Source organism: Trichechus manatus, unplaced genomic scaffold (assembly GCF_000243295.1).
Source record: "Trichechus manatus latirostris isolate Lorelei unplaced genomic scaffold, TriManLat1.0 scaffold00234, whole genome shotgun sequence".
In the NCBI taxonomy this organism is placed as follows: Eukaryota; Metazoa; Chordata; class Mammalia; order Sirenia; family Trichechidae; genus Trichechus; species Trichechus manatus.
The window spans coordinates 1,768,338-1,795,114 of NW_004444170.1; the positions used below are offsets into that span (position 1 = coordinate 1,768,338).

Here is a 26,777-nt window from a genome sequence, read left to right on the forward strand (position 1 = left end):
ATGCATATAAGAGTTTTGTACAGTCCCTGGCCCATCTATTATCTATCTACAGACACAGATACATATATACACACACACACATACATATGTATGTATATATACATGTATATATAGATACACATATATACATGCATGTGTGTATATTATTAGTTCTTAGTGTGTATAATATATATTGTTAGTCATTATTATAACATGTTCTTAGCAGAATATGTTACAATTGATAGCATGAATAATTTTTAAGACAAGGCAAACATAAAAGTGAACAATTCCCTTAGAAGAACATTTATAACCCAAGCGAGTCCCTTAGACTATCTTCATGGGCAATTGCTTTTTCCACTCCAACTAATGAGCTGTTTATTTTGTATGATATTTCGTTTACTGCCACAAGCAAATTTTGCTATTTAATAATGTTGAATTCCTCCTTGCTATATCTCTAGTATTTATTCCTTAAAATAGATTCTGACATTTTCAAATTCTTACAGATATCAGGGACAAAATTTACTCAAAGAAGGTAAGTTGGGAAGCTGACATAAATGTTGAATATGTAAAACTAGCATTTTTTAATCAAAATATTTTACTGTCTACATTTATGGTAAATGTAGCATTCAACTACCATTAGCAGCCAGCATATTTAAAATGATCCTTCTGAGAACAGATTCCTACCATATCTTACTAGCTTTGCTTTAACTAAGAATCTGATTTAACCTCACTTGCCTTGCCAATTTGATTATTGCAAATATAAGCATCTATAGCAAAAGATGCATAGGATTTTTATTCATATCTCTTTAAAAACTCCACCAATTCATAGATAAGGCCTTTGCCACTTGTCTGAAAAAAAAGTAACTTCTTAACTTAGGGAATTTTATTACACAATGCAGTCCGAGAATCTTTAAACACAAAACAAGTATTGATGCTAAGCACATAAATATTGGGTCACTATTTTGATTCACAGATTTGGCACATCCTATCCAAATGTAAGTTGTATTATACACAGATATTCTATTTCCCACAAAACACCTGATAATGAAAATACAAGCAAATTCTAGGAAAACCTATTTACTAACACACACACAAATCATCTAAGAGATCAGTTTGCACTATAATTAACTTTTTTCTCCAGATAGTACAAATTAGTTTGTACTAACAGAAAAATATTTTAACATACAGATATTACATTTTGTATAGAATTTTAGTTTTTCTGACAAAATACCTTTTTGTTTCATTTTTTATTTTTAAAATAAAGGCCGCATTTATTTATATAAATTGGACTGTATTGTAATATTACTATCTAAAACCTGAATTTCAAAAAAAATCTCCACATGCAAGCATTTAAAATTTTTAATTCAACTTATATTCTATTCACTTTTCCAGTCATTTTTACCAACGGGTCTTTTTGAATAACCAATGAGTAGTTTTTTCCAACAGAAACAATTTCACTAATTCTTTTTCATTACACATTCACAACAGCCAGTAATCCCAACAAAAGCCCAGAACTATTACATAAAGTGACACATTTGGCAATAACTTCAACAGTTTCCACAACATTAATCATAGGGATTTCAGAAAAACATGGTACTCGTGTACCAACTTCATGCCAAGAAGAGGAGGAAAACCACAGAGGCCTCTAAAATGTTAAGGCATTGTCTGTCTTCTGAGTAAATTTTGTATTTGTTGATTAGACAAGGTGTGTTTCACAGGTAGCTAGTGTGGGCTGCCTCAGAGATACACTGGTAATGTCAAGGGAAAAAAAAAATTATGCAAACTCAATATTTATAGGAACCGGTAGATAGATATAACAAAATTGAAAGCTAACAGCACCTATTAGTCTTAAATTAGCCTGTTATTTCCCAAAGATTAAATTACTTCATGGTAGTCGGTAATAATCTTAAAGATGAGGAACCGCTGATGTTGTTTTGTTAGCAAAAGTATCAGCCTGAAAGACATTAGAGTCAGAATAGCATACAATCCCGAGTACCATTCTAGCATAACTTTAAATGAAAGAATAAATTAGTTGGTTTATATATCTGGGCAAAGAGAACATTCTGTCTTTAAAGTGTCTGATAATTGCACTGTAGCTAAGTGCAAGCTGCACAAACCACATATAGGTTTTAACTTTACAAAGAATGGTTTTTGCCCAGGGGCACTAAGTGTTCCAACTAAGAACCGATGTGGAGGTGACTTAACAGAGAATGACATCCACGGTAAACTGTGTATATTGTAAATAGAGTTTGGACTATACCCCTACCCACCCATAGGCTTTTCTTAATTAAAAGGCTCAGTAGTTTAATTATGCAAAAAAGTAACTCCTGTATTACATGTAAAAGGAGATTTTAAAATATTTATTTAAAACAAGACTAAATAAACAGACACACATCATGCCTTTCTGTTTAAATACTACTAGTGCAGATTCTTAAAATATAATACATAAAAATATAATAGTTATATTACTTTCTCTCTCAAAAGTTGAACTTTGTTTTAGTTTTTTCTTAATTTTCACCAAAGTTAGTCCAATAATGGTAGCGAGACTCCAAAGATATCTAGGTACAAGATCTGAAAACATAAAAACAAAACCAGGCCAAAACCTATACCTATCAATGACCAAATAATAAAACCAAAACAATTTTCTCAATTAAAAATTCCAACTTTGCCAAAAATGCTTTAATTAAGCACTGTTACTGTTCTGCAAAAGCTAAAAAAAAAAAAACCTTCTACATGAACTCTTTTCACAGAACAGTGTGCTGTTAATTTGTATTCTAAAATGCTCAAAAACACTCCACTACATGTCAAAAATACCCACTCAAGAAACATTCTAACAATAAAGAGAAACAGTAAACATGTTTTGTGTTAGAAAGTTTGACAATTATAACAAAGTGTATTATCCAATCATCCATAGATTGCAAAAAAATCAAATGCTTACACCGTTAAATCTCATGAGAAATAGCAGTGCTCACTTCTTCACTCAAAACCCTTAATCCACGGCAGCATATGTGACATCATCTGAACCGTGAATGTACAAAATGCAGGAAATCACCTACCTTCATACAGGGCTTTAAAACCTTGGGCACTCACAGCAAAGTCTGTCGTGAACCACAGAGTGAGGATAGATCCTGTGCTCACTATGGAGGAGGGCAGCTGAAATCCTGATAATCTAAATTTAAAAAGAAAGACATGAATATAATCAAAAAAGCATGCATTTGTTAATAAAGCTTATTTGATAAAAGTAATGGGTCAATTCTTTGAACTGTTATCAATTTATTTGAGGTAGGTCACTAACCAATGAGACAATTCATACACATGCTTGGTTAGGTAATTGAAATTAATGGCTTTCAAGTGTCAGAGTTTAGTCAAAAAATATTTGAGAGCAATCATTCTTAAAGGAGTTATAAAACACACCATTGTCTTAAACAGAACATGTGGACAATAACAAAACGATGCAAAGTCATCTGTATACATGATATGTAAAAGAATATGATTTTGGATGTCCTTTTGACTTTGTCCTTTTCCTCCTCAATTAGTAGATAGTAGGTTATCATACATCTAGGATAATGTGTTACTTTTTAATATCTACCCCAGCAACTTTGCAGTAAGTCTTGTTAAGAAAACATATACTAGTCATATTATAATAAATGAAAATCAATTTATATCTTGAGCAGAGGTCACATAAATTTATTTTAATGTATATTCTTCAGAACAGTCTTTTGGATACTAAGATTTTTTTTTTTTTTTCACCTATCTCTATGCTTAGATAAGGAGCTCCTGTTGCACAGTTAAGCCCTCAGCTTCTAGCCAAAGGTCAGCGGTTCCACAGGAGAAAGACCTGGCGATCTGCTTCCATAAAGATTATATCCAAGAAAACCCTATGAAGCAGTTCTACTCAGTGACATGGGGTCAGTATGAGTCAGGCTCAACTCAATGGCACCTAACAACAATGATTATGTTTGAAAACATTTAGAAGTATCAGTGTTAATGAACACAGAACTCCGGATGAGAGAACCAGTACAGTACACTTTCTCCTCGCTTATCAACTGTCTTGTTGTTAGACATTTCCCATCTACGACGATAGTAAAAAATCTACTATCCAACTACTATGCGCATCAATGTGACCAGAGGGACATATAGAGCCCTCCTACATTTTCTGCCTCTAGGGGTTATTGGGAAGCCACTTTCCCACTGACAGTATGTACCTGTATAACTCCGAAACTGAAGAAATGGACATTTTCACATGATGCCAATTTCACACAATGACCTGGTCTTTAGAGCCTAGCCATGTCAATAAGTGAGGGCAGCGTGTAATATGCATTGTTGTTTTTAATTGCCTTGGAGTAGATTCCGACTCATGGTGACCTCATGCATGTAGAGTAGACGTGTGCTCCATAGGGTTTTCAAGGCTGTTACCTTTCAGAAGCAGATTGCCAAGCCTGTGTTTTGAGAAATCTCTGGGTGAGTTTAAACCACCAACCTTTTGGCTAGTAGATGAGTGCTTAACTGTTTGTGCCACCCAGGGACTCCTAGTAATATGCAAAATAATACTTACAAATTACTTTTAAAACTAACAGTTTTCCAAAGGGTCAAAGAGATGTTTTACCAATGTATATTTTAACTAAATTTTTCTAATTAAATAAATTTGTCTACAGATAAGTCATTTAGTGCAATCTGAAGACAAAGATAGGTTTCAAAAGGAATCCACCTGTATGCTAATTCCTGATAAAAGAAATTCTGGTTTGCAGTTAAGTCAATGGTACTAAATACCTCATTACGGTAGCTGTAGGTTACAGAATCAATGCTCTGAACCTAATTAACATGATTTATTATGCTAAAATATAATGAAACAATAGATTAATAAGAAAAGACAGAACCAATAAGCTAAAAAAACAAAAAGATAAAAATTGTATTTAAATAACAACAGTTCTACATACGGTATTAATATCTACTGCACATTTTTTTTTCAGTTTAAGCATATTCTGTCAATTAGTCTAAGCTTTTTATTTCAGTTTTAGTTGTAAAAATTCCCTCTACTTTGGTTTTGGAAAGTCATAACCTCCTGTCAGACTATAATTGGATATAAATTATTTTAAAACTCATTTACATTATTAAAATATAAATAAAAGGAAAATTATGTATTATGTTACATAGCATATATATTATCTGTGCTTTACGTATAATTATATTTTTTTAAATGTGTGAGCTCAAGAATGAAAACATAACAAAACCATCTAGTTGGTTAATTATATTTCATCCTGAAGCAGTCTGTGTGTTTCAGCTAGAACTACTACAGACGGCAGTATCCTGGGAAAAGTGAGTCACCCATCACGTGAAAGGCACAGTGCAATAAGGTGTAAGCTGTCTGGAATTGGGAATTAAAGCTAAGACTGCTCTATGTTCTCACCATGATAGTTCTTCTAAAACAAAAATCCTGGGAACACCCACACTGTGGTAATTAGCATACCTTTCTATCTCTCAAAACTCACATGCCTTTGAGATTCTGATGCCTGGTTTCTTCCTTCTTACCTTTTTCCACCTGTTATGATTCATAATTCTATGTGGATTCTCCCCTACTCTCAAATTATATTGGTCTTCATGAACGACAGACAGTATCTGCTTTCTATTCTTTATTGTCTAATACGCTAAAGAGTTTCATCTTTTCTCCTTTATTTTTTTCCTCTTGAATGTCACTTAAAACTACTCTCAAATATTCCATTTACATGATGGTCAAATGACTAATCAATGGAAAGAGAAATCAGGATTTACCATTAGTCATACTGGCAGACACTTTTCTGCATGATTCACATGTTATCTAATGCAACATAGAAAGCAATTCAGTGAAGCAGATGTTGCCTCCAGAAAGTGTAATCAACAACACTGAGTTTAGATTCTTCTGGGACAGAAAATCAGCAAGCGTATAGAATTCAACAACACTATCAAACAAAAGGATCTAATCAACACTTATAGAACTCTCCAGCCAAGAACAGAAGAATACACGTTCTTTTCACGTGCTTATAGGACCAAGATAGACTATATCCTAGGTCACAAATCAAACTTCAGCAAATTTAAAATAATTGAAATCATGCAGTGTGTATGGTCTGACAACAATGGAGTGAAACTAGAAATGAAGAAAAGTGAAAGGAAAATCTCCAACCACTTGTAAACTAAACAACATACTTCTAAATAATCCATGGATCAAAGAGAAAGCCACAAAGGAAATTAAGAAAAAATACATTGAACTAAGTGAAAATGAAAACACAACATCTGAAAATTTATTGGACTCAGATAAAGCAATTCTGAGAGGGACTTTTGTAACACTAAACACATACGTTAGAAAAAAGGAAAAGTCCAAAATCAATAATCCAAGCTCTCACTTCAAGGACCTTGACAAAGAAGAGCAAAATAAAAGTGAAGCAAACAAAAGAAAATAAGTCATAAATAGCAGAACTCAATGAAATGGAAACAGAAAAACAATAGAGAAAATAAACAAAGCAAATAAACAAAAAGATAAAATAGACAAACATCTAGCAAGCCTGTATGAATGCTTGTCACAGCTTTATTCAGAATAATTAAAAACTAGGAAAACCAGATGTCCTTCAAGGAGTGAATGGTTAAACAAACTATGATACAACAATCAAACAGACAAAGAAAAAAGAGAGAAGATACAGTTGACCATAAAGAATGTCCAAGGGTTAAATTTGCGATTAAAATGTTTACGGTTGTTGCTCCATCCCACTAGCCTACGGTGAGGAATCTTTCAAGAGCAGCCAGTGCAGTTCACTTTTTGGTCTCTCTGTAGACAAGCTACTGTGAACATAGCACATCACTGAGAATCCTTTGCATTAGCCCTTCAGATTAATTCCATCGTGATCTAACTTTCTTTGAGGAACATCTGCTTCTTATGAGCAATTGTTTTATTTTTAGCACCCAGTAAGTCATGGAGTTGATCAAATTTCTTAGTGTTGGCCAGCAGAAAATGTAGGTCCAAATTTTTGGTCCTTCCTAAGCATCATACAAATTTTTGTAATAGCCTCATTCCAGATTCCATCCATTTGTATCACTTCTAATTCTTATCTTGCTGTCATTTTTATCAGCCACCTTATCTCTAGTTATAACAAAGCAATAAGCCAAAGAAAGTGAGAAAGAAAATAAAAATCAACTTTTCCTACCCCATTTTTCTCTATCAAATCTGATATCACCTATATCATACGAAAAATTAACCTACTTCTTCACATTCTGTGCCCCAGAAAATTAGCATTTCAGAGAATTAAGGTGGTGACTTACATTTAGACCACTATGAAATGACGGAAATCAGCATTTAGCCCGAATGTGTATCTCTCCACTCATGGTTTATTTCTTGCCATAATTTTGCTTAAATAGACCAAGCAGGCATTACCACATAGACTGGTCAACTTGGAAAGCATTTGGCCCAAAAAGTTGAGCATCAACAGGTGGAGTACATGTCACTGAGAAGCTAAGCCTCCCCTAACACCCGAACCGCGTCCAGCACTGTGGAAAACAGCTGCTCAGCCTTATTCAGGTACTGTATCAGACTGACTGGGGGCTCTAGTTGATCATTTGCAGGGGGAAGAAGAGAATTGTTACAGAAGGGAACTGTTTGTGAGAATAGTGACAAGAAATCGATTTCATTCTCAGTTAAAAAAAATAAAAAAGTACAGTTCATGTTGGTCTGAACATGCCTCTCCTTTCTGTCTTTTTTCTGCTTTTCTCTAGTTGTGTCCCTGTTGTTCTATAGAATCTCATTTGCTGTACTTTTTCTGGGAGAAAGCAATTCCCGTCTCACATTCAGCGAGCTGGGTAAATGATAGAGCATGCCTGTCAAAGATGAATGATTGTTAGCTAAAGCAGAAACAATTTGTGGCATCTCTTCTATATCCTAGGTATATGTTCACTTGATAGAAACACTAGGTTTCAGAATTGAACAAGTTTATTCTTATTCTTTCTCCCAAGAAATTGCTAGGATGAATCACACTTAGAAATAAACCTAAAATATTTTGTACTGCGATATCTTTCAAGATACACCATGGAGAGCAATGTAATAATCTTGAATATAAGAGGTAGTAGTGCTGAAATAAAAAAATCTGTGGAACACTAAACAGAAACAGAAGATCACCATGAGTGTGGCTCCTGTCACGTGACTTAATGAGGAAGTTACAACTCTATCAAACAGAGGTACACTCCTAAATTACACATTTTACATACTTTATATTCTATAATATTTGTGATTTTTAAAATTTCAATTATATTTAAAACTACAGTTGAGTTAAAATGTCAAATGTGTATTTTAATTAAATTAGGGAAAAATCACTTAGTTAAATCGTTTTTTTTCAGTGAACATAATTGCTTTGAAGAAAATCTCTGTAAGCCAAATGTTGCCAAACTCACAGTACTATTCAGTATTTGATAACATCACATCTTAAAGCATTATGCCAGTATGGAAATTGTCAAAACATAGTTTATAAAAGGCCTTGGCTTAACATTAGGAGTGAGATAAGAATCATACCCTAAGAGTTAGCAATGATCTTAGAGATTGATTTATTCAACATTCTACCAGTTAAATTAATTTCCTCATAAAGAGTTTCAGCAAGTCAGTGTCCAGGCCTTGTTTCAATGCTTCAACACTGAGAGCAAATATGGATGCTTGTGATAAAAACTGAGTGGGTTAAGTTACTTGTCAGATGGCATCAGGAGAAAAAAGGAGGATGATCTGGTAACAGATGCCTCTTCAACTCTGTTGCTTTGAGGTCATATAAGATCCCTGGACCATAGATACCATCTCGGGAAGAAGGAAGTGGTCAGGAAAAATTCTGAAAATACTGAATTAAAAAGAAAAAAGAACAAACACTAAAGTTTATCTATACTTTACTAGGTGAAAATTTCTGCCATTATTTGGAAAGATAATTGAGGTGATAATTTCTGCAAATTCCATTTAAAAAGTTATATATTTTTTCACTTATAAATTTTGGCTTTTGAAAATAGAACTTTTTCACTGATTTATTTTTCTGTTCTATTCAACATATCACTGATTTCTAATGATTAATATAAAATCCATTAATCTATTCAAGGTATCAATTTCAATTATAGATTTTATCTCAATGTATAGAATACACGCACAAGCACATGAACTATATATGTATATACTTGTTAGGTGCTGTTGAACCGATTTCCTACTCATAGCGACTCCATGTGACTGAGTGGAACTGCTCCATAGGGTTTTCTAGGATGTCATCTTTATGGGAGCAGATTGCCAGGTCTTTTCTCCTGCGGAGCCACTGACTGGGTTTGAATCACCAACCTTTGGGTTAGCAGCCAGTGCTTAACCATTGCACTACCAGAGCTCTCTCTTTATCTATCTATCTGTCTATTTGTCTATATATATAAATAACTTAAACATCTGCATGTATCGTATATATTAATATATATGTAGTATGTATATATATACATATATATGTTACATACACATGTTTAAGGTATTGTATAATTTATATTATTTTAAAAAATATGTTAGGCTTTCAACACAGGGATTGTCACTTAATCTAACCTCTTTTGGGCACGACTGTGTTAAACACACTTATACTTTCTTTAAACTTACGGCTTTCTACTTCTTTTAGACCCCTTGATATGTCATTTGATTGGCCAGAAGCAGAGAGATTTCAATCAGCTCCTGTATTTGAAGTTTTCCATTGCTATTGCTATTTCAGTTAAAAAATTAAGGTTCAAAATCTTGTTTATATATTAGAGAATTTAAAATGTGAATGTAACATTTTTTTTTTACTGCATGTTTTCTCCCATTCCAAAGCACCCACCACCCTTATCTGAGTCTGACTTGATTTAAAAGGAAGTGATTTAACCATCTAGTCTGATTTTTTTTTCATAGCCAAACATTGAGTTTCTAACTGTTCTAGGTTGTAAGTATTAGTAGTTCAAAAAAGTCTAGAGGTAAAACGTGTGTCAAACTCTGCTTTTACAAAAGCCCAAGAGAAGATTTCTTGTTCACTTGTACTCCATTCACTTAACTCTAAGTTATAAACACAATAGTACTAGCAAACTCATCAACTTTATACAAAGAAGAATCAGGGCATCTTGGGAGACTACCTCCCGTCGGAAGAGTTTAGACATCTTTCCTGTGTCTAGTGTTTTGTAGGAATGAAATACTTCTAGGTAGCTTGTCATCTGCCTTGGAAGTGCTAACTCAGGAAGAATACCTAAATGATTCCCTGGTGCCATTTTGAAATGGTTGCCCATATTAAAATCAGAATTAAAAATTATATACACAATTGATATGTGTCTGCATGTATGCATGTCTGTATACGTGTGTGTGTGTTTATTTTCCTATTATATACTAAAAAATTTCCTTAAGCTTTGTTAACTAATAATGTGCATGAGTTCAAGTTGTTCTAAACAGTACATATGCTCCAAACTTTCAGGGCTTTCTTTTTCATATCTATGAAGACTTATGTGTATATAATCAGGCAGAGCCCTTGAAAATGAGAATTAAAAACCTTGGGAAAACAGTCCAATAATATAAAACATAATTGACTTTCTTATCAGAAGTTCTAGTGGGAGAGACCTACAAATATTTGTCATTTAAAAGAATCTTACAAGAATATATTTGTTTGGTTTTATTTTTAAATGTCGTGAAATTTCAAGTAGCTCTATCACTGCTTGATAATGAAAATACTGTATCTAATTTCTCCTGAAAACTTTGGTTTCATTCCTTTCCAAAAGCTACATATGTGCACATATGCATGTATCTGTGTATATTGTACATAATATATATAATTACATAGGTATATACACACATTATAATTCATATATATCATATACTATATCATATACTATACTATATATATCATATACTATATATGCAAGTATGTATGTATACACACAGACACACATGAATGCCCGTATGCGAAATGCATTTTTCTTGGATGAAGAAAGAGCAGCCTCCCTTCACTTCAAAACGTTTTGTAAAAAGTTGATAAGTTTAGTCCTTTGCCAATTTCTCCTAGCAATTATTAAAAATAAAGAGATTAGCTTATTTGATTTATAGAATCCAAGTTGTAAGAGAAAACTGAAGAATCATATGAATCATTCATTACAGAAGTACTGAGTGAGTATCGATGAAGGAGACAGAGGGAACACAGATTTAGTGGATAGACCTAAGACAAGAGTGAAAGCCCAGCGGGCCGCCTGCGAACAGGACACCCCCAGGGTTGCAGGTAGCTCCACAAGGACAGACAGATTCTCACTGTGGTTTGCTGCCATAAACTGAGACCATAGGGGGGCACCAGGAGCGTAGATATCCCTCAACACATTTGCTGACATATTGCATTTTTCTCACACTGTCGCCCATGACCCCTTCCCTGACAACCACACTCTCAACATGTCCCTAAGAGCAAAGTTATAGCTAATGGCCCCGCTCTTTTCTGCTTTCTGGACCCAGTCGTGACTCATATCAGTGATGACCTGGCAGATAGTAAACACAAGAGAAGGGTTCCGAACGTCTTTAACCTGAAGAATGCCTCTACAAGGGGCGGGTACTTTAATGTTCAACTCTTGGCAACAGTTATCCCAGTTTTTTCAGGATCATCCAGAAATAAGTGAATACAAAAATGTACTCCAATTTTTAAACCATAGAAATGATTGTATAATAAAAACACCGGCCTGGACTGGTCCCATAAACCGTGCCTGTGTGCCTGGGCTGGCTGGCTGTGACCCCCTGGTGCAGGGGCTGACAGCATCACTGCTTCCCTAAGTAGGGTACCACCTTTCTCCAGGAGGCCTGGATAGTGTTTCTCACGCGGTGGATACTGACTTAGAGCAGGCATTTTCTACTGTCACATTTTCTGTTTGAGTACTTTCAAAACAAACATACAAATCCTGGCAATTAAACCATTGCATTTAGCTTTAACTTACAGCTTTCCTTCCTAAGAGGCTTACATCATAAACAGCCTATCGGCCAATTCAAATGTGTCATTGCTCATATCATGGTTACTACATAGTTGATTTCCTTCCAGAATGCTGAGAAAAATTTCATTTGCTTATGTCGATTTAGTATACTTGAAATATCTTAGTCTGCACTAAATAAAAATTTCCCCCTAAGAGATTTCACTGTCTGCTAAACACCACTCTCTAATAAAAGTGCCTCTGAAAAAAAAAAAAAATTTTCCCTGAACTGTGTTCTAAACAAATTTGCCAAGAATTAATCCCACTGATCCTCTTTTTCTATCAATGCACTGAGTTCTTTTGAGAATGTTATTTCATAATTACAGTATCTGTACTAAACTATTGGAAACAAAAATCTAAACAGATTTTGACCCCAAGCATAAAATAACATTCTCTAGATGTGATTTTATGATAATAGAACAGCACCGTTTTCTAAATGAGATTAACATAGCAGCAGCGTCTTTCACTCATAAATATGATTGTAAGTGCTTTATTCCAATATTATCTTCCTCCAATCTTCAGCCTTCTATCTTATCAACTCCACCTCAGTGTGAGAGATAAGAATGTATAAATGGTCTTCTGAACGCAAAAAATCCACTAACAGGATTGTGATATCAAGACCTCTTTTCCCCCAGACATGCCACTTTTCCATACGAAGGTTTTAGACAAGCCCTGTGTTACTCTGAATCAACTCTACAACAATGGGTTTTGTGTTAGTTTAGAAGGACTCACAGGGTTTCTGACTTATTTTCTCATCAGAGGATCAATACATCGAATACTAATCCAACATACAGTAGGACTGTAAAAAACGAGGTGATGTCCTCAACAATTTCCTTACTGGCAACTGAAGGCGGTAGGAAATGACCCCTATGACTTATTCCAGGTCTACTTTTCCATGAATTCAATAATATTAAGATAATAATTTTAAGAAAATTAAAATTGCAAAATCATATGCAAATTATTTCAGTGTGATATCTGACATCATGATATAATTATATTTTTAATTGAGATTTCATTTTAAGTTTTGAACCTAAGTTTCACTATAAAATAGAAATCTGAAACAAGTAATTAAGTGGAATTAATACACACGAAGATTGAAGCAGGAAGGAGAGAGAGAGGAGGAGGAAGAAGGGAGAGAGAGAGAGAGACTGAGTACGGAACTACTGCTTCTCAGAACTTTTCATACCTCCTGACCCTAACAACTCACCCCACCCCAAAAACTTTCTCTGGCCCTACCACCGTGGCTCTGCCGCTGACTTTGCTGGCAAAAACTAGACATTTATTGAGAAGAAGTAAAAGATAAGGGGAGAAAAACAGAAGAATACGTACATCCTAACAATAGGAATGAAGAATCTCTTGCTCTACTAATTTTTGAAACCAAGCTTTTTTGATAAGTATGGCACATATTACAAATACAGCAAATGTTTATTGAATTAATAAAGTAAATATACAAAGGATGGGTTTAGGAACATTAGCTCTGCTATTTTCTTGATGGAGTTAATAGAATTTAGATGTGTTTTTAAATATATTAATATTATGTGCAACAATTGAGTAAAAGGGAATTATTTCAAATAAGTACATGAAGATAATCCACATTTATACACTTCTCTATATTTATCAGTATATTCTAAAAACACCCAAAACCAAACCCATTGCCGTTGAGTCGATTCCGACTCATAGCGACCCTATAGGACAGACTAGAACTGCCTCACAGAGTTTCCAAGGAGAGGCTGGTAGATTCCAACTGTGGACCTTTTGGTAAGCAGCCGAGCTCTTAACCCCTGTCCACCAGGGCTCCATATTCTCGAAAGACGTGTAAAAAATACCTGAAGAGGTTTGGTAAAGTTCACAAACTAGAATAGACACAGACATGACTAGAATGCAGAAATATTGTCTATTGGGAAAATATTCATTTATTGCATAAAAGAAATTCTTATTAAAACATATATGGGTTACAAAACCATTAAAATATTTTTGAAAAGCTTGAATAAAACACACTTGACTTAAAAAATCTCATCAAATAGTTTATCAGAGAATAGTAAACTCTTAAAGAACCGTAATCATGTATCAGCTCTCATTTTTCAGATGAGAACACTGAGACCAGGAGGTTCAGTGACTAAAGAACTGTGTGCAGAATTTTATTTTCTGACTATGAGCTAAGTTTGCATTATATATCAGTAAGGCTCTGTATTGGTGTCTGGTAAAGAAAAACAGTCACACGCACACAAATCCCAATACAGCCAATGGTACAGGGTACTTATTGCCTCCCAGTCACTGTGCTGAGTTTGTATATGCCATAGTCTCATGCAATTCTTAAAGGCAACTTATGAGTTAGAAACTAATAGTATCCTATTTTTCAGATGAGGAAACTAAGCCTCAGAGATCTTCAATAACTAGGCTAAGACCACCCAGTTATGAGTGTGAGTTAAAGATCAACTCTGGGCGTCACTTTCCAGTGTACATATTTTTAACTCCTGGAAAGTAATGAGAAATGCCATACTGGGGCCATAAAGGGTATGAAAACACATGCTGTCCCAAACAGTCTTCTTGGTAACTGAATGAGGACGAGCCAATAAATTAGACTTCATTAGCACAGTGTTGCATGCAACTAATCAAACTGCTAAAATGAAATCATTAGGTCAATTAATAATAATAATAATAAGTTTGAACCAGGAATAAGAACTAATTTAAGGCAATCCCCTGAGAGGTTAAAGGGTGGCTGCCCAGCAAGTTAGCCAAGGGGGACTGTCACCCCAGTCAACTCCCCTGATCACCTCCCCCAGCCGTGATGAGCTCCATCCAAAGTACAGCTGCAGCGTACTGTGCTGACATGCAGCATGTTTAAAATTGGAAAAAGGCAAATTTAATGAAGGCAATTCTCTTCTCTTGGCTTTATTTTGTTAAAAAGGAAGGAACATGTTCACTTTCTTTATGTCTAAATCTGCCCTAGTCTGAGAAAGCTAAAACTTTCTCATTTGTAGTCATTTACCTGGTATGCTAATATGTAAAATTCTCATCTTTTGGTTGAAAAAGAGTATTTATTCCCAACACCCTTATGGTTTTATAGCTGAGTTTAAAATTTGCATAAATTTGTTTCTCTTTCACAATATAGACCTTTAGAAGATCTAGAAATAGAAAAAAAAATGGAATGAAACTTAAAGCACGAGAATAAAGAAACATTTCTTAAGCAATATTATAAAAGTTGGGATATGGGAAAAGAGACATGACAAAAAAATTCAAAAATACTTGGAACTTATCCTATTGGACTGTAGCTAAAAGATTTTTTTTCCCTCTCTACATCTCAGAATTAGAAGCTTCACTTCTTTCACTAACAAGAGCAAAGAAATTTAAATATCTGTTTTTGTCAAGCTTTCATGTATGCCTGGGGAAATTTAAGAAGCCAATACTGTTGAATGAAAATATAATGTCGCTCATCTTCTGTATAGTACATCAATGGCATACAAAGGTAACCAACTAACAGTAAGTTCTAGAAATAAGGAAAATAAGGAAGAACTAAAAGGTGTTTTTTTTTTAAAGTATTAGTAATAATGTTATTACTTAATTACTTAAGAAATGATATGATTCAAATAGGTAAAATAAATGGATGTACAAATATATCCACCACTCTGATCTTTGGACAAATAATCTTTGAAATATATCTAACTTTTATCAATAACTTATTTAATTTACCCATATGCCCACAAGGAGCCCTGGTGGCACAGTGCTTAAGAGCTTGGCTGCTAACCAAAAGGTTGACATCTGGAATCCTCCAGCCGCTCCTTGGAAACCCCAGGGAGCAGTTCTGCTCTGTCCTATAGGGTTGCTGTGAGTTGGAACCAACTCGATAGCAACAGGTTTGGTATTTCTTTTTACTATGCCTACAAATGATTATCTTACAGCTAATGTTGGCACTGTTACCATGAGATAGGTGAGACCCAGGATTATCAAGTATGGATGATTTAATATCATTATTAGACCAAAACGCATACCTTCGTGTGTGTGAGATCTCTTCAGGACACTCCACCATGTAGAAAGTCTGGAGTTTGTTTAGGTTTGTAACCTAATCACTAACCCTAACCTTCCAGAGCAAGTCTTTGAAACCCTTCTCCTTTGGAATTATTTTCCCAGGCAAATTGAATCTTTAGTGCCTCACTTCTTCAATGTTCAGGTCTCTTTTCCATTGATATCATGTTCTCCACTTAAGACAGAACCCTTCCCTCACACCCATCCTTATCTGGAAAATAATTGTATCATCTGTTCATTGCAATGCATAAGTGACTAATGAAAACTAGCATGCTGCTTCCCTCAGAGGGGATCATGCTTTATAGGAGACAATGCATTAACCTGATTTCTAATGATGGAGCTCCAGATATTATAGATAGGTGAGCAGAGATTTGTTTTTTTAGAGAATGTGCCTGCTGGGAGGAGAGATGCCTTGGTCACATGGCTAAAAGAAGTACCACACATCTGATAGCAAAATTATGCCACCTAACACTAAGCCCGTGGAGAACACCCGAGGACACAGCATGAGATTCCACAGTGCACCTCAAAAATGGTGTAAACTGTGGGGCTGTGAGATTAAAGGACATGACAGACAGGGAGTCCATAGAAAATAATCGGGAATTATAACCAAAATCCATATTCTTAGTCTCTAGTCCTACACACCATTATCTACCATTCCTTTTATTTTATTTTTTTCTATCTCAAAGACATATTGATTAGCATTGTATAGCAGCTTGTTAAAATATAAAATCAAATCGAGATCATCTGTGGAGTTTGTAATTCCAAGTTTTAAGGCTAACCCTAACACATGCAATTGAGCTAACTGCATTTTTCATTTCAGGATAAGGAATAGAAGTAGCACACATTGAAATAATTAGATTTCAAAATCTCATGGTGTTACAGAAATTGGTTTTTGGTGACGTTTAAGGCTTCTCATGTATAGCATCATCTTACCGTAGGAGACAATTAGTTCACATTTGAATAAGAATATTTTTAAAATCCACCTTGCATTAGGGTTTGTTTTGTCGGTGTGAAATGATACTGTCAACATCTTCCCCTTGCGGAGGTTAATTGCCTGGTGTATCGAATAAGCCATGATGCCTGGCCAAGGTATGCGCAGGAAATGGTGATTCCAGTGTTCCATAGTCAGCTTTCCACAACCCCCCTGGCTCATTATTCTCCAGAGTGTGGAACCCAGTGCTCTTTCCTCAAGGTAATTTAACACGACACTCTTTGGTAGGGCTAATTACAGAAAAATTAATGTTCCAGTTTCTACCAGGAAGAATTCTTTTGGGTATTTTATTCTGTAAGCGGGAAACACAATCAAACAAAACAAAGCAAAACTTTCGTGTCTCATAGCATACCAAAATAAATGACTGATCGAGGCTAGAGCTGCTTCTGAAACTGTTCCTTCGAGAAAATCCATCTTTCTCACAAGTCACTAGATGATGAGAGATTTAGTTCAAGAGAAAAATCTAAGTTCATTTAAAAAGGAAATAAACCACTAGGTATTTCTGCAAACCCTAAAGGTAAATAGTGCGGAAATTGAGCCACATCATCTAGTAATGATTGAATTATTCATAAAGTTGGAAACACGTTCACAAAAAAGTAAATAAGCATGACTATTTTCCTCTCCGTATTTCCTTCACCTAACCGCATATGAATATTTGTATGTTTTTCACATACATATTACTGGTGTCACCTGTTTGGAATATTGAACAGAATATGAGAACATCAGTGTTTTTATTTCCTAATCCAAGTATCCATGTGCTCAGCCTCTATGGGCCCCAGAGTTATACAAAGTGTTCTTTCTTATAGCTTATATCATATGAAAGGGAGGCCTTGGAGGTGCAAACTGGTTTATCTTATGAAAGACCCTCACATGTTGCCATCCAGATGATTCTGACTCATGGCCACCATATAGGACAGAGTAGAACTGCCTCATAGGGTTTCCGAGGCTATAAATCTTTATGGGAGCAGACTGCCATGTCTTTCTCCCACGGAGCAGCTGGAAGGTTTGAACTGCTGACCTTGTCGATTAGCAGCCTAGCTTTTAACCACTGTGCCCATAGGGTCTGTTGTTGTTAGGTGCCATCAAGTCTGTTCTGACTCACAGCAACCCTATAGCACAGAGTAGAACTGCCCCATAGGGTTTCCAAGGAGCAGCTGGTGGATTTGAACCACTACGCCACCAGGGCTCCCCCATAGGATTTCCAAGGCCGTAAATCTTTACGGAAGCAGACTGCCACATCTCTCTCCAGAAGAGTGGCTGGCGGGTTAGAACTGCCTACCTTTTGCTTAGCAGCCAAGAGCTTAACCACTGTACCACAGGTACAGAGAGCAGGAGATGTATGTTTGGAAACCATCTCTGACCCTGACAAGCTGTGTACTCCTAGACAACCATGGACCTTATATGAGTGGTGGAATAATCTGTAAAGAGGCACAGGTCCTTTTTACATTCCACTCAATCTGTATAGAATCCAAATGGTATCACTTGCTACCAGATGGCCAGGCTTGGGTGCCAAATCACTTCAACTAAGTCTCTAAGTGTTTTCCATATATTTGCTCTTAAATCCTTAGAGAATCCCAGTGAAATGATTATGCCTCATTTAAAATGGGGACCAGGAATTGACCAAAGCCTCATAACACATAAGAAGGATAGTCAATATTTATACCTATTGTCTAAATGTTGTCCAGCTTCCAAGTCTGTGCTCTTTCTAGCACATGAGGATAGATGGTTTATTTAAATGTGCTTAATTAAAAACTAATAGTAATAAACATAAACATACAATGAAAACCCTATGCATCTTTGAGGAAATCCTAAAATCTTGACTAAGCAACCATATTTTTTACAGAAAAGTTCCTTAAGTTTTAAGGTATCTGGTTATTGCCTAAATTCTCACGGATTTGGTGTCAGAAAGAGGACCAAATCTCTGCTCCCTGGATTCCTTGCATTATCCATTTTCTATGGAGGTATTCTGCCCAATAATAAATATAACTGAAGCTAGTGGATCCTTAAACTCAACCCATTCACATAATGCTGAATGTTAATTGCCAAAGACAGTAACAGACGAGTACTTCTGCTCTGTAGTGCCTGCCCGTAGGAAGATACACTACGAAAATCCCAGCTTGATTCTCTCATTTTACTTTCCGTCTCCAAGCCAACAGGAGTTTGGAGAGTCCTGCAGAGCCACATCGTGCATAATCAGGCTCCTATCATTTTATACCTACATTATCCCATCAAGCAGTTAGTATTTACTTCCAGCTCCTGGAGATTGAACCACTTAACGCAAACTCTTGTGGCCTTAATACTCAGTTGAGATTCCCTACAATTACCTGCAAATATTTGGCTACGAATGAGATAGTTCAAATAATCTGCCTTCATTCACAAGGCTTTTTAAGGCTCAAAAACTTGCTCATTATTCAAGATCTAATTTTTGAGATTAAATTAAAGGATGTACTGTCTGAATCGATATTGTGTTCTCTTAAAAGCATCAAATCAGCGAAGACATGTTTTAACAGAGTTTAGGTACACCTAGGAAACATTACATACGTGAGGTTTCCATTAATGAACACCATGCAGTCCTGGACTCTTCAGTAGCCCTAGACTTAGATACATTTTTATCTTAGTCCTAAATTACACGTGAAATTCTCTTCTGTAATTTCAGATGCTACGAGTCTAATTGCTACTGTCCTCATACCATCAGTCTAACAGGGTACACACTAATTAATCAATTACTCATGTTTTTATCCCCTTCTAACTGTTTGGTAAGGATTATTTCAGTTACTTAATAAAATCATTTTAGAATAATTTCAAATACATTACTTTTATTAAATGTATTTTTAAAAAATCTAGGAAAATAAAAATGACATTTTATTAATGCCAAAATGAATACGGCACTCAATATGTTAATTTTTCCAAATTATAGAATTTGTAAAACCATACTAGCTAGTATGCAACTTACAGGTATCAAACTGTTTCATATAAAAAAAAATTGCCGTCAAGTAGATTCCGACTCATAGCGACCCTATATGACACAGTAGAACTACCCCACAGGGTTTCCAAGGAGTTCCTAATGGATATGAACTGCCAACCTTTTGGTTAGTAGCTGAACTCTTAACCACTATGCCACCAGGGTTTCCAAATAAGTTCATTATTTAATAAAATCTTTAAGAATACAGTGGCTCTTTTCATCTAATATCTAACATTTGTTTACCTTTTTTTTCTATTTTCTTACATTTGTAAACTGACGAGGCTGAAAAAGCTTACATCCAGATACATATACATATAGACACATATTTAAAAGCATGTTGTTGTTGCTAGATACCTCCGAGTCTCTTCCTCCCACCGCCTTCTCATTGCAACCGCACGCGCAATGGGACAAAACGCTCCCTGATCCTGGCATTGAATGCTGCCTGGTTTTGCACCATTTCCATGCTTGGTTTGGGGTCAAAACTTTGCAATCCATAGATCTACACTGGTGATTTTTGAACGTAGATCACCAGACCTTTCTTCCTAATCCATCTTGGTCTGGACTCTCTGCTGAAACCTGTTTAATTTCATAGCAACATGCAGGCGTCCAGTCACAGGTAGGTAGTGACTGGCTGCACGTAAGGTGCATTGGCCGGGAATTGAACCCAAGTCTACCGCACGGAAGGTGAGACTTCTACCACTGAACCACCATCTCTTCCTTGAAGGCATGGACATAAAGAATGTACATACATCTATATTTTCACTATAACCCACCCACTGACATTGAGTTGATTCCAACTCCTAGCAACCCTAAAGTTCAGAGTAGAACTGCTCCATAGGGTTTCCAAAGCTGTAATCTTTACAGAAGCAGATTGCCACATCTTTCTCCCACGGAACTGCTGGTAGGTTTGAACTACTGGCCTTTTGGTTAGCAGTCAAATTCTTAACCGCTGTACCACCAGGGCTCCTTTATTTTCACTGTATATTTTTAAAATAATCTATATTTTTTCATTGTAAAGAAATATGTAAGCAGGTACAGAAAAATGTAGCATTGTAAGTAAAGCTAGAATGGAAGTCAGTGTGTAGAAATGAACACCATAAAAGCTGTGAACCGTTAAAGGCAGGCTGCAAATTTAATTGTGAGTTTGCTAACAAGAAAGCTAAGAAAGAACACAAACGAGTTTTATGTTGTTGATGAAGAAGCTTAGACCCATAAATACTGACTCAACAAGAGATGTATATTCAGCAGAAAAAAATGAAAAGAACCCATATAAAATACCGTCATTTATAGAAAACTGGATTGTATAATAGGATCACAGAAGAGAATCAACTGAACGATACTTAGCAAATAAAACAGTGAGGAGGTCAACACATCTGTATTTTCATAAGAGTTACAAAAAATAATGTATAAGGAATATATTTTAAATAGCAGTGATAAACAGTTTGAACCACAGTTTTGATGAGGATTTTGGAAAATAGACATTCTTTAACTATTTGTTGGAAGTATAAATTTGATGTTATTATTATGATGATTATTTTGCTAATTTTGGCATATCTCTCAAGATTAAAAATGAAGAAATACTTTGCCCCAGCAATTTAACTTCTAAGCCTTGTCCTACATATATACACTCACCTGTACACTAACCAGAGTTGTTAACCAGTTAACCAGTTGCTGGCAAGTCAACTCTGTCTCCTGTCAACCCAATGGGTGACAGAATAGAACTGTGCTCCGTATTTTTTTTTTCAATTGTGCTTTAGATGAAGGTTTACAGAACAAATAGTTTCTCATTAAACAGTCAGTACACATATTGTTTTATGACATTGGTTAAAACCCCCACAACATGTCATCACTCTCCCTTCTTGACCTTGGAGGACCTTTTTTTGGTGAAAATATACATAGCCAAAGTTATACCATTTCAAATGTTTCTACATGTACAGTTCAGTGACATCGATTACATTCTTCCAGTTGTGCTACTATTCTCACTATCATTTTCCAAATTATTCCATCACCTTTATCTTCAACTCACTGCCCCCTAGGATTCTCATCAAACCTTTTGAGTTGCTGTTGTCAATTTGATCTCGCATAGATAATTCCTTTTTTGTTTTTGTACCTTAGATGAAGGTTTATTGAACAAATAGTTTCTCATTAAACAGTTAGTACACATATTGCCCTATGACAATGGTTAACAACCCCACGGCAAGTCAACATTGTTCCTTCTGAACCTTGGGTTCCCTATCATCAGCTATCTTGTCCCCTCATGCCTACTAGTCCTTGTCCCTGGACTGCTGTGCCCCATTAGTCCCGTTTTGTTTTATGAGGCTGTCCAATCCCCAGCTGAACGGTGAACTTCAAGAGTCCGTATGGATTTTAATGGCTGATTTTTCAAGTGGATTTCCAGGCTTTGCTTTTGAGGTGCCTATGGGTAGACTCCAACCTCCAACCTTTTGATTAGCAACTTGGAATGTTAACTGTTTGTACCACTCAGTGATTTGTTCTATACTGCTTTCAAAAAAAAAAAAAAACTAGAATTAACTTAAAAGCCCATTTATTGGGGAGAGCTTAAATAAATTATATTTATATAATAATATAATAAAATAAACCCATAAAAAAGAATTACACACACACACAACACTCCCACACATATCTCATTATTCCCTCCTCCTTCAACACATACAAATAATTTTTCATCTTGTGGTTTTCAGAAATCAATATATCTTGGCAATTGTTCCATATCTCTATTTGTATTTCTATCTATTTATAGCTATATCTACATATGTGTTAGTAATGCATATGCATGTAAATACAAACATCCATATCATTACTGACACATATGTATGTGTGTAATTTCAAGAAAGATGAAAAATAAATTTTAATAGTTATTTCCTCTAGTAAGATAGGTAGTTCCTGATGTGGAAAAAAAAATTAATTTCATTGTATATTTTGTTTGTGCTATTTGAAATTTTTATCATGTGAATACTTTAATTTTAAATATTTAAATGTCAATACGCAAAATTAAGTAACTTTAAAATGTCAAATGAGATATAAGTACCTAATTACAATTCTAAGGTATATGATATAATTATTTTCAGAGTATGTGGATATTTGCTTACAACAAAAGGATTACCTTCTTAAAACGCAATTTTTCATTTATCAATTTATACCCATTTTATATAAGGTACTTTCATGAAGTAGAATGCTGCATAGCACTATGAAAACTTGTTTCAATGTCTAAAGTTTGATTAGAATATAAAAGCAATTTTAGTCAATATTTTATGTAAACATTGTGTATATAATGTGTTTGATAATATTTTTAAAGTTCTTCATCTCTAAGTATTTGATTTTGCTTCACAGACAAATCACAATTTTCTATGACTAAAGTAAACTATTTGCGAGTGTCATGTCTTAAAAATGACAATTAAAATATGCTTGAGATTCATGCATATAATATAATAAAGTACATAAGGAATACGGTCAGGGTTTGTTGACTGGGTCTGAAGGCTTAGGATCATAGCCTCAAGGGAGATCTTGGTCAACTGGCACAACACAGTCTATAAGGTTTATGTTCTACATCCTGGTTTGGTAAGTAGCGACTGGGGTCTTAAAAACTTGTGAGCAGCCATCTAAGATACAACTACTGGTCTCTACTCATCTGGAGCAAAAGAGAAAGAAGGAAACCAAAGATTCAAAGAAGAAACCAGTTTTTAGGACAAACTGCCTACATGAACCATGGCCTCACCTATCCAGAGACCAGAAGAACTAGATGGTGCCTGGTTACTACTACCGACCGGGGCCATAATAGACGATCCCGAATAAAATGAGAAAAAGGTGTAGAACAAAACTACAAAACTTAAAAAAAAAAAAAAGAAGAGAAGAAGAAGAAGGTCAGACTTATTGGACCAGCAGAGACCTGAGGAACCCCTGAGACTATCGCCCTGAGATACCCTTTAAACTTCTAACTGAAACTATTCCCGGAGGTCACCTTTCAATTAAATAACAGACTGGCTCATAAAATAAACAGTATCACTCATGAGTAATGTGCTCCATATATATATATATATGTATATATATAATCTATTTTAGACCAAATGGTCAGCATTTACCCTGAAGGAAAGATGAGAAGGCCAGGAGAGGGGGCGTGGAGCAAGAATAATGGAAGCAGAACAACCAGAACAGAAATAATGAGAATGTTAACGCAATGTGGAAAATGTAACCATTGTCACTGAACAATATGTGTAGAAATTTTAAATGGGAACCTAATTTGCTGTGTAATGATTCACCAAAAACTAAATAAAATATTTTTAGAAATATATATTTGGTGTACTGGAGGGAAATGGAATATTTTATTTAAATATTACATTGCAAACTATTTTACTGACAAATCTTGGGTATACCACAGAGCTTGCTCAGTAATAGTGCTTGGTCAATGGCCAAAGAGTGAATGATTAATGAAAGAATGAACTATCGAGGAAAGAACTCTGAGACAGTGTAAATTATTTTGTTATAATTTTAGAAAATTTCATTTCTAAAAATTATATTTTTAGCCTTAAGACATAATCTACTATTGTACAAACTCAGTTGCAAAATAAATCTACAACCTAAAAATAAAAACCAAAAAGAAAATTGCCCTCAGTCATTTCTATGGACTTTGTTTTCTAAGAGGCTCTAGGTAACCATTTTCTTTATAAACTGACCAGACTTTGGGTTATAGAACCATGCAACTAAATTCTTTACCTTCTCTCACTCTTTTATCTACTGTCACAATTCAGCAAAAACAGTTGAAGCACAACTTTGAATTAATTCAAGATGCCTATCTGATGATCAGCCTTTATTGAAGGAGGTGACAACATCTACAGACCCAGGCCTCGTCCTAGGTGACTTCTTTTAGAAGTTTCACTGTTCTCATTTTTGTGACAAAAATAATGCAAAGATTTTTAAAGGTTAGGAAATAAAGGAACATAGAGTAAAAGATAGGAAGTTCTCCCTCAAAATCTACCCCAATCCCATACTACTCTCTAGAGATTCCTCCCACTGTGATGTGGCGGAGATACCTTTCTAAATGCTCCTGTACATATAGACAAATATAGACTAATTTTATAAATACAGGTACTTACGCTCATGAATGCGTACATCCTTATTTCTGTTTACCTAGAAGGCTAGCCTAAACCATACGTGCTTAAAGACACTTTATTTTATTTCTTTTTGAGATCTTCCCCCACGAGAGCTAGAGAAATGGAAGCTAACCCTTGCAAATTGCTGAACTGCTTGTGGACACCAAAATATTTATATAACGTATTTGATTTTCCCTTATGCGATGTCATTGAAAAGTCAGTTGCCTCGTAAGTGCATTTTATAAAATTGAAATTAGTGCATATTTTATCTTTGTATATAGTCCGAAAACAGTAATAGCATGGTCTATGGCAACTTAAATTTTTTGAATTTGATATCTGAAACTGAAATATGTAAGTTTTTTTCTTTCAGTGCTTTGAGATGGGGCCATAAATTAATGTGATCATGAGGTTTGAATGAACGTGTAAAGGTAAATAACAGTATTCTCTAAAGTAATGTATCTGTGCTTAAACAAACATCCCGCAAGAATTGGCACTGTTCAAACCCATCCATTTCTAGGGAACTATCCTCAGAACAAGCTTAATAATCTCACTAAATGTAACCAAACCCTTTCAGAGAAGTGTGAACTGATTTTCAGGCAGATTAAACAACTTCCCAATACAACAGGAGGCAGTGGTGACAGAGAGCATTTTCTAAATGTGTGAGTGTATCTGATTGGAGGAGTGTCACTGGATTTGATGGGTGTGGACCAGTAGTGCTAGATACCACGCAATTCATGGGCCATCCCTAAACAACAAAGAATTGTCCTGTGAACTGAATGACATGAATCACTTACTGTGCATTGGTGGGTAGGAAACAGCAACTTTACCAAAGATTGCAAACCGTTATAAAAATCAGCATCACTAAGGACCGTACCATCTGTGGTGTTCAAGTCACAAACATCATACTCTCACGTTACTCTGAATTTTTAACAGTTGCATTTATGGTGAGTCACACCCCAATATTTGCCCCCCTAAATCTTACATATTAGAACTGGAATGCAACTTCCTTAATCCAAGGAATTCATTTTTTCAGATAAGAAAGCTAATGTACAAAAGTTGTTACCAGTTCAAGACTTAAGATGTTACGACTAGAAGAATCCAAATATTCTGATTCCTTAAGCATTGTCTACGTGCTTCTGCAAGACCTGCTTTTAATAAATAAATAAATAAATAGCATCTCACTTCTTACATTGGTAAAATAAAATTCTAGAGAATCTAAAATTATCTAGAAACAACATCTTCAGTGTTTTCAATGCCCTAATAACAACTTACACAACTGCTGGAAATTATATATCCCTTTGAAATAGAGATCTGAAAGCTAGTTTTTTAACATTTACATACGAAATTGTCTAAACCTTGCCTTGTGGTGTTTCGTTAAGAACTTTTAGGGTTGAAAATTTGTATTAATTTCAAAGCTTCTCTACCATTTCTAAGGAGACCTGCTGCTGCAGTGACTGATCACTAGACTAACAGTTGGCAGTTCAGATCTGCCCAACATCTCTGCAGAAAGAAGACCTGGCTCCCTTAAAGATTACTGCTCCCTGAAGGGAAGGACAGCACACACTACAGGGGAAGTCGGCACAACTGGACTAAACCAAAACTAAGAAGTTTCCTGAATACAATGAAATACTTTGAGAGACAGAGTGGCAGGTATAGGGGTCTGGGGACCATGCTTTCAGGGGACATCTAGGTCAACTGGCATAACAAAGCTTATTAAGAAAATGTTCTGCATCCTACTTTG

At 35.3% G+C, this 26,777-nt stretch overlaps 1 protein-coding gene across 1 annotated transcript in view; it reads right to left on the minus strand.

Moving 5' to 3' along the window:
* The window catches only part of LOC101344436 (CUB and sushi domain-containing protein 1-like), a 1,691,327-nt gene that overhangs the window by 1,460,564 nt on the left and 203,986 nt on the right, over window positions 1-26,777 (minus strand). Inside the window, exon 2 of the mRNA XM_023743077.1 lies at window positions 3,036-3,148. Within this exon, the coding sequence (XP_023598845.1) occupies window positions 3,036-3,148 (113 nt within the window). The remainder of the gene's footprint in view (window positions 1-3,035; window positions 3,149-26,777) is intronic.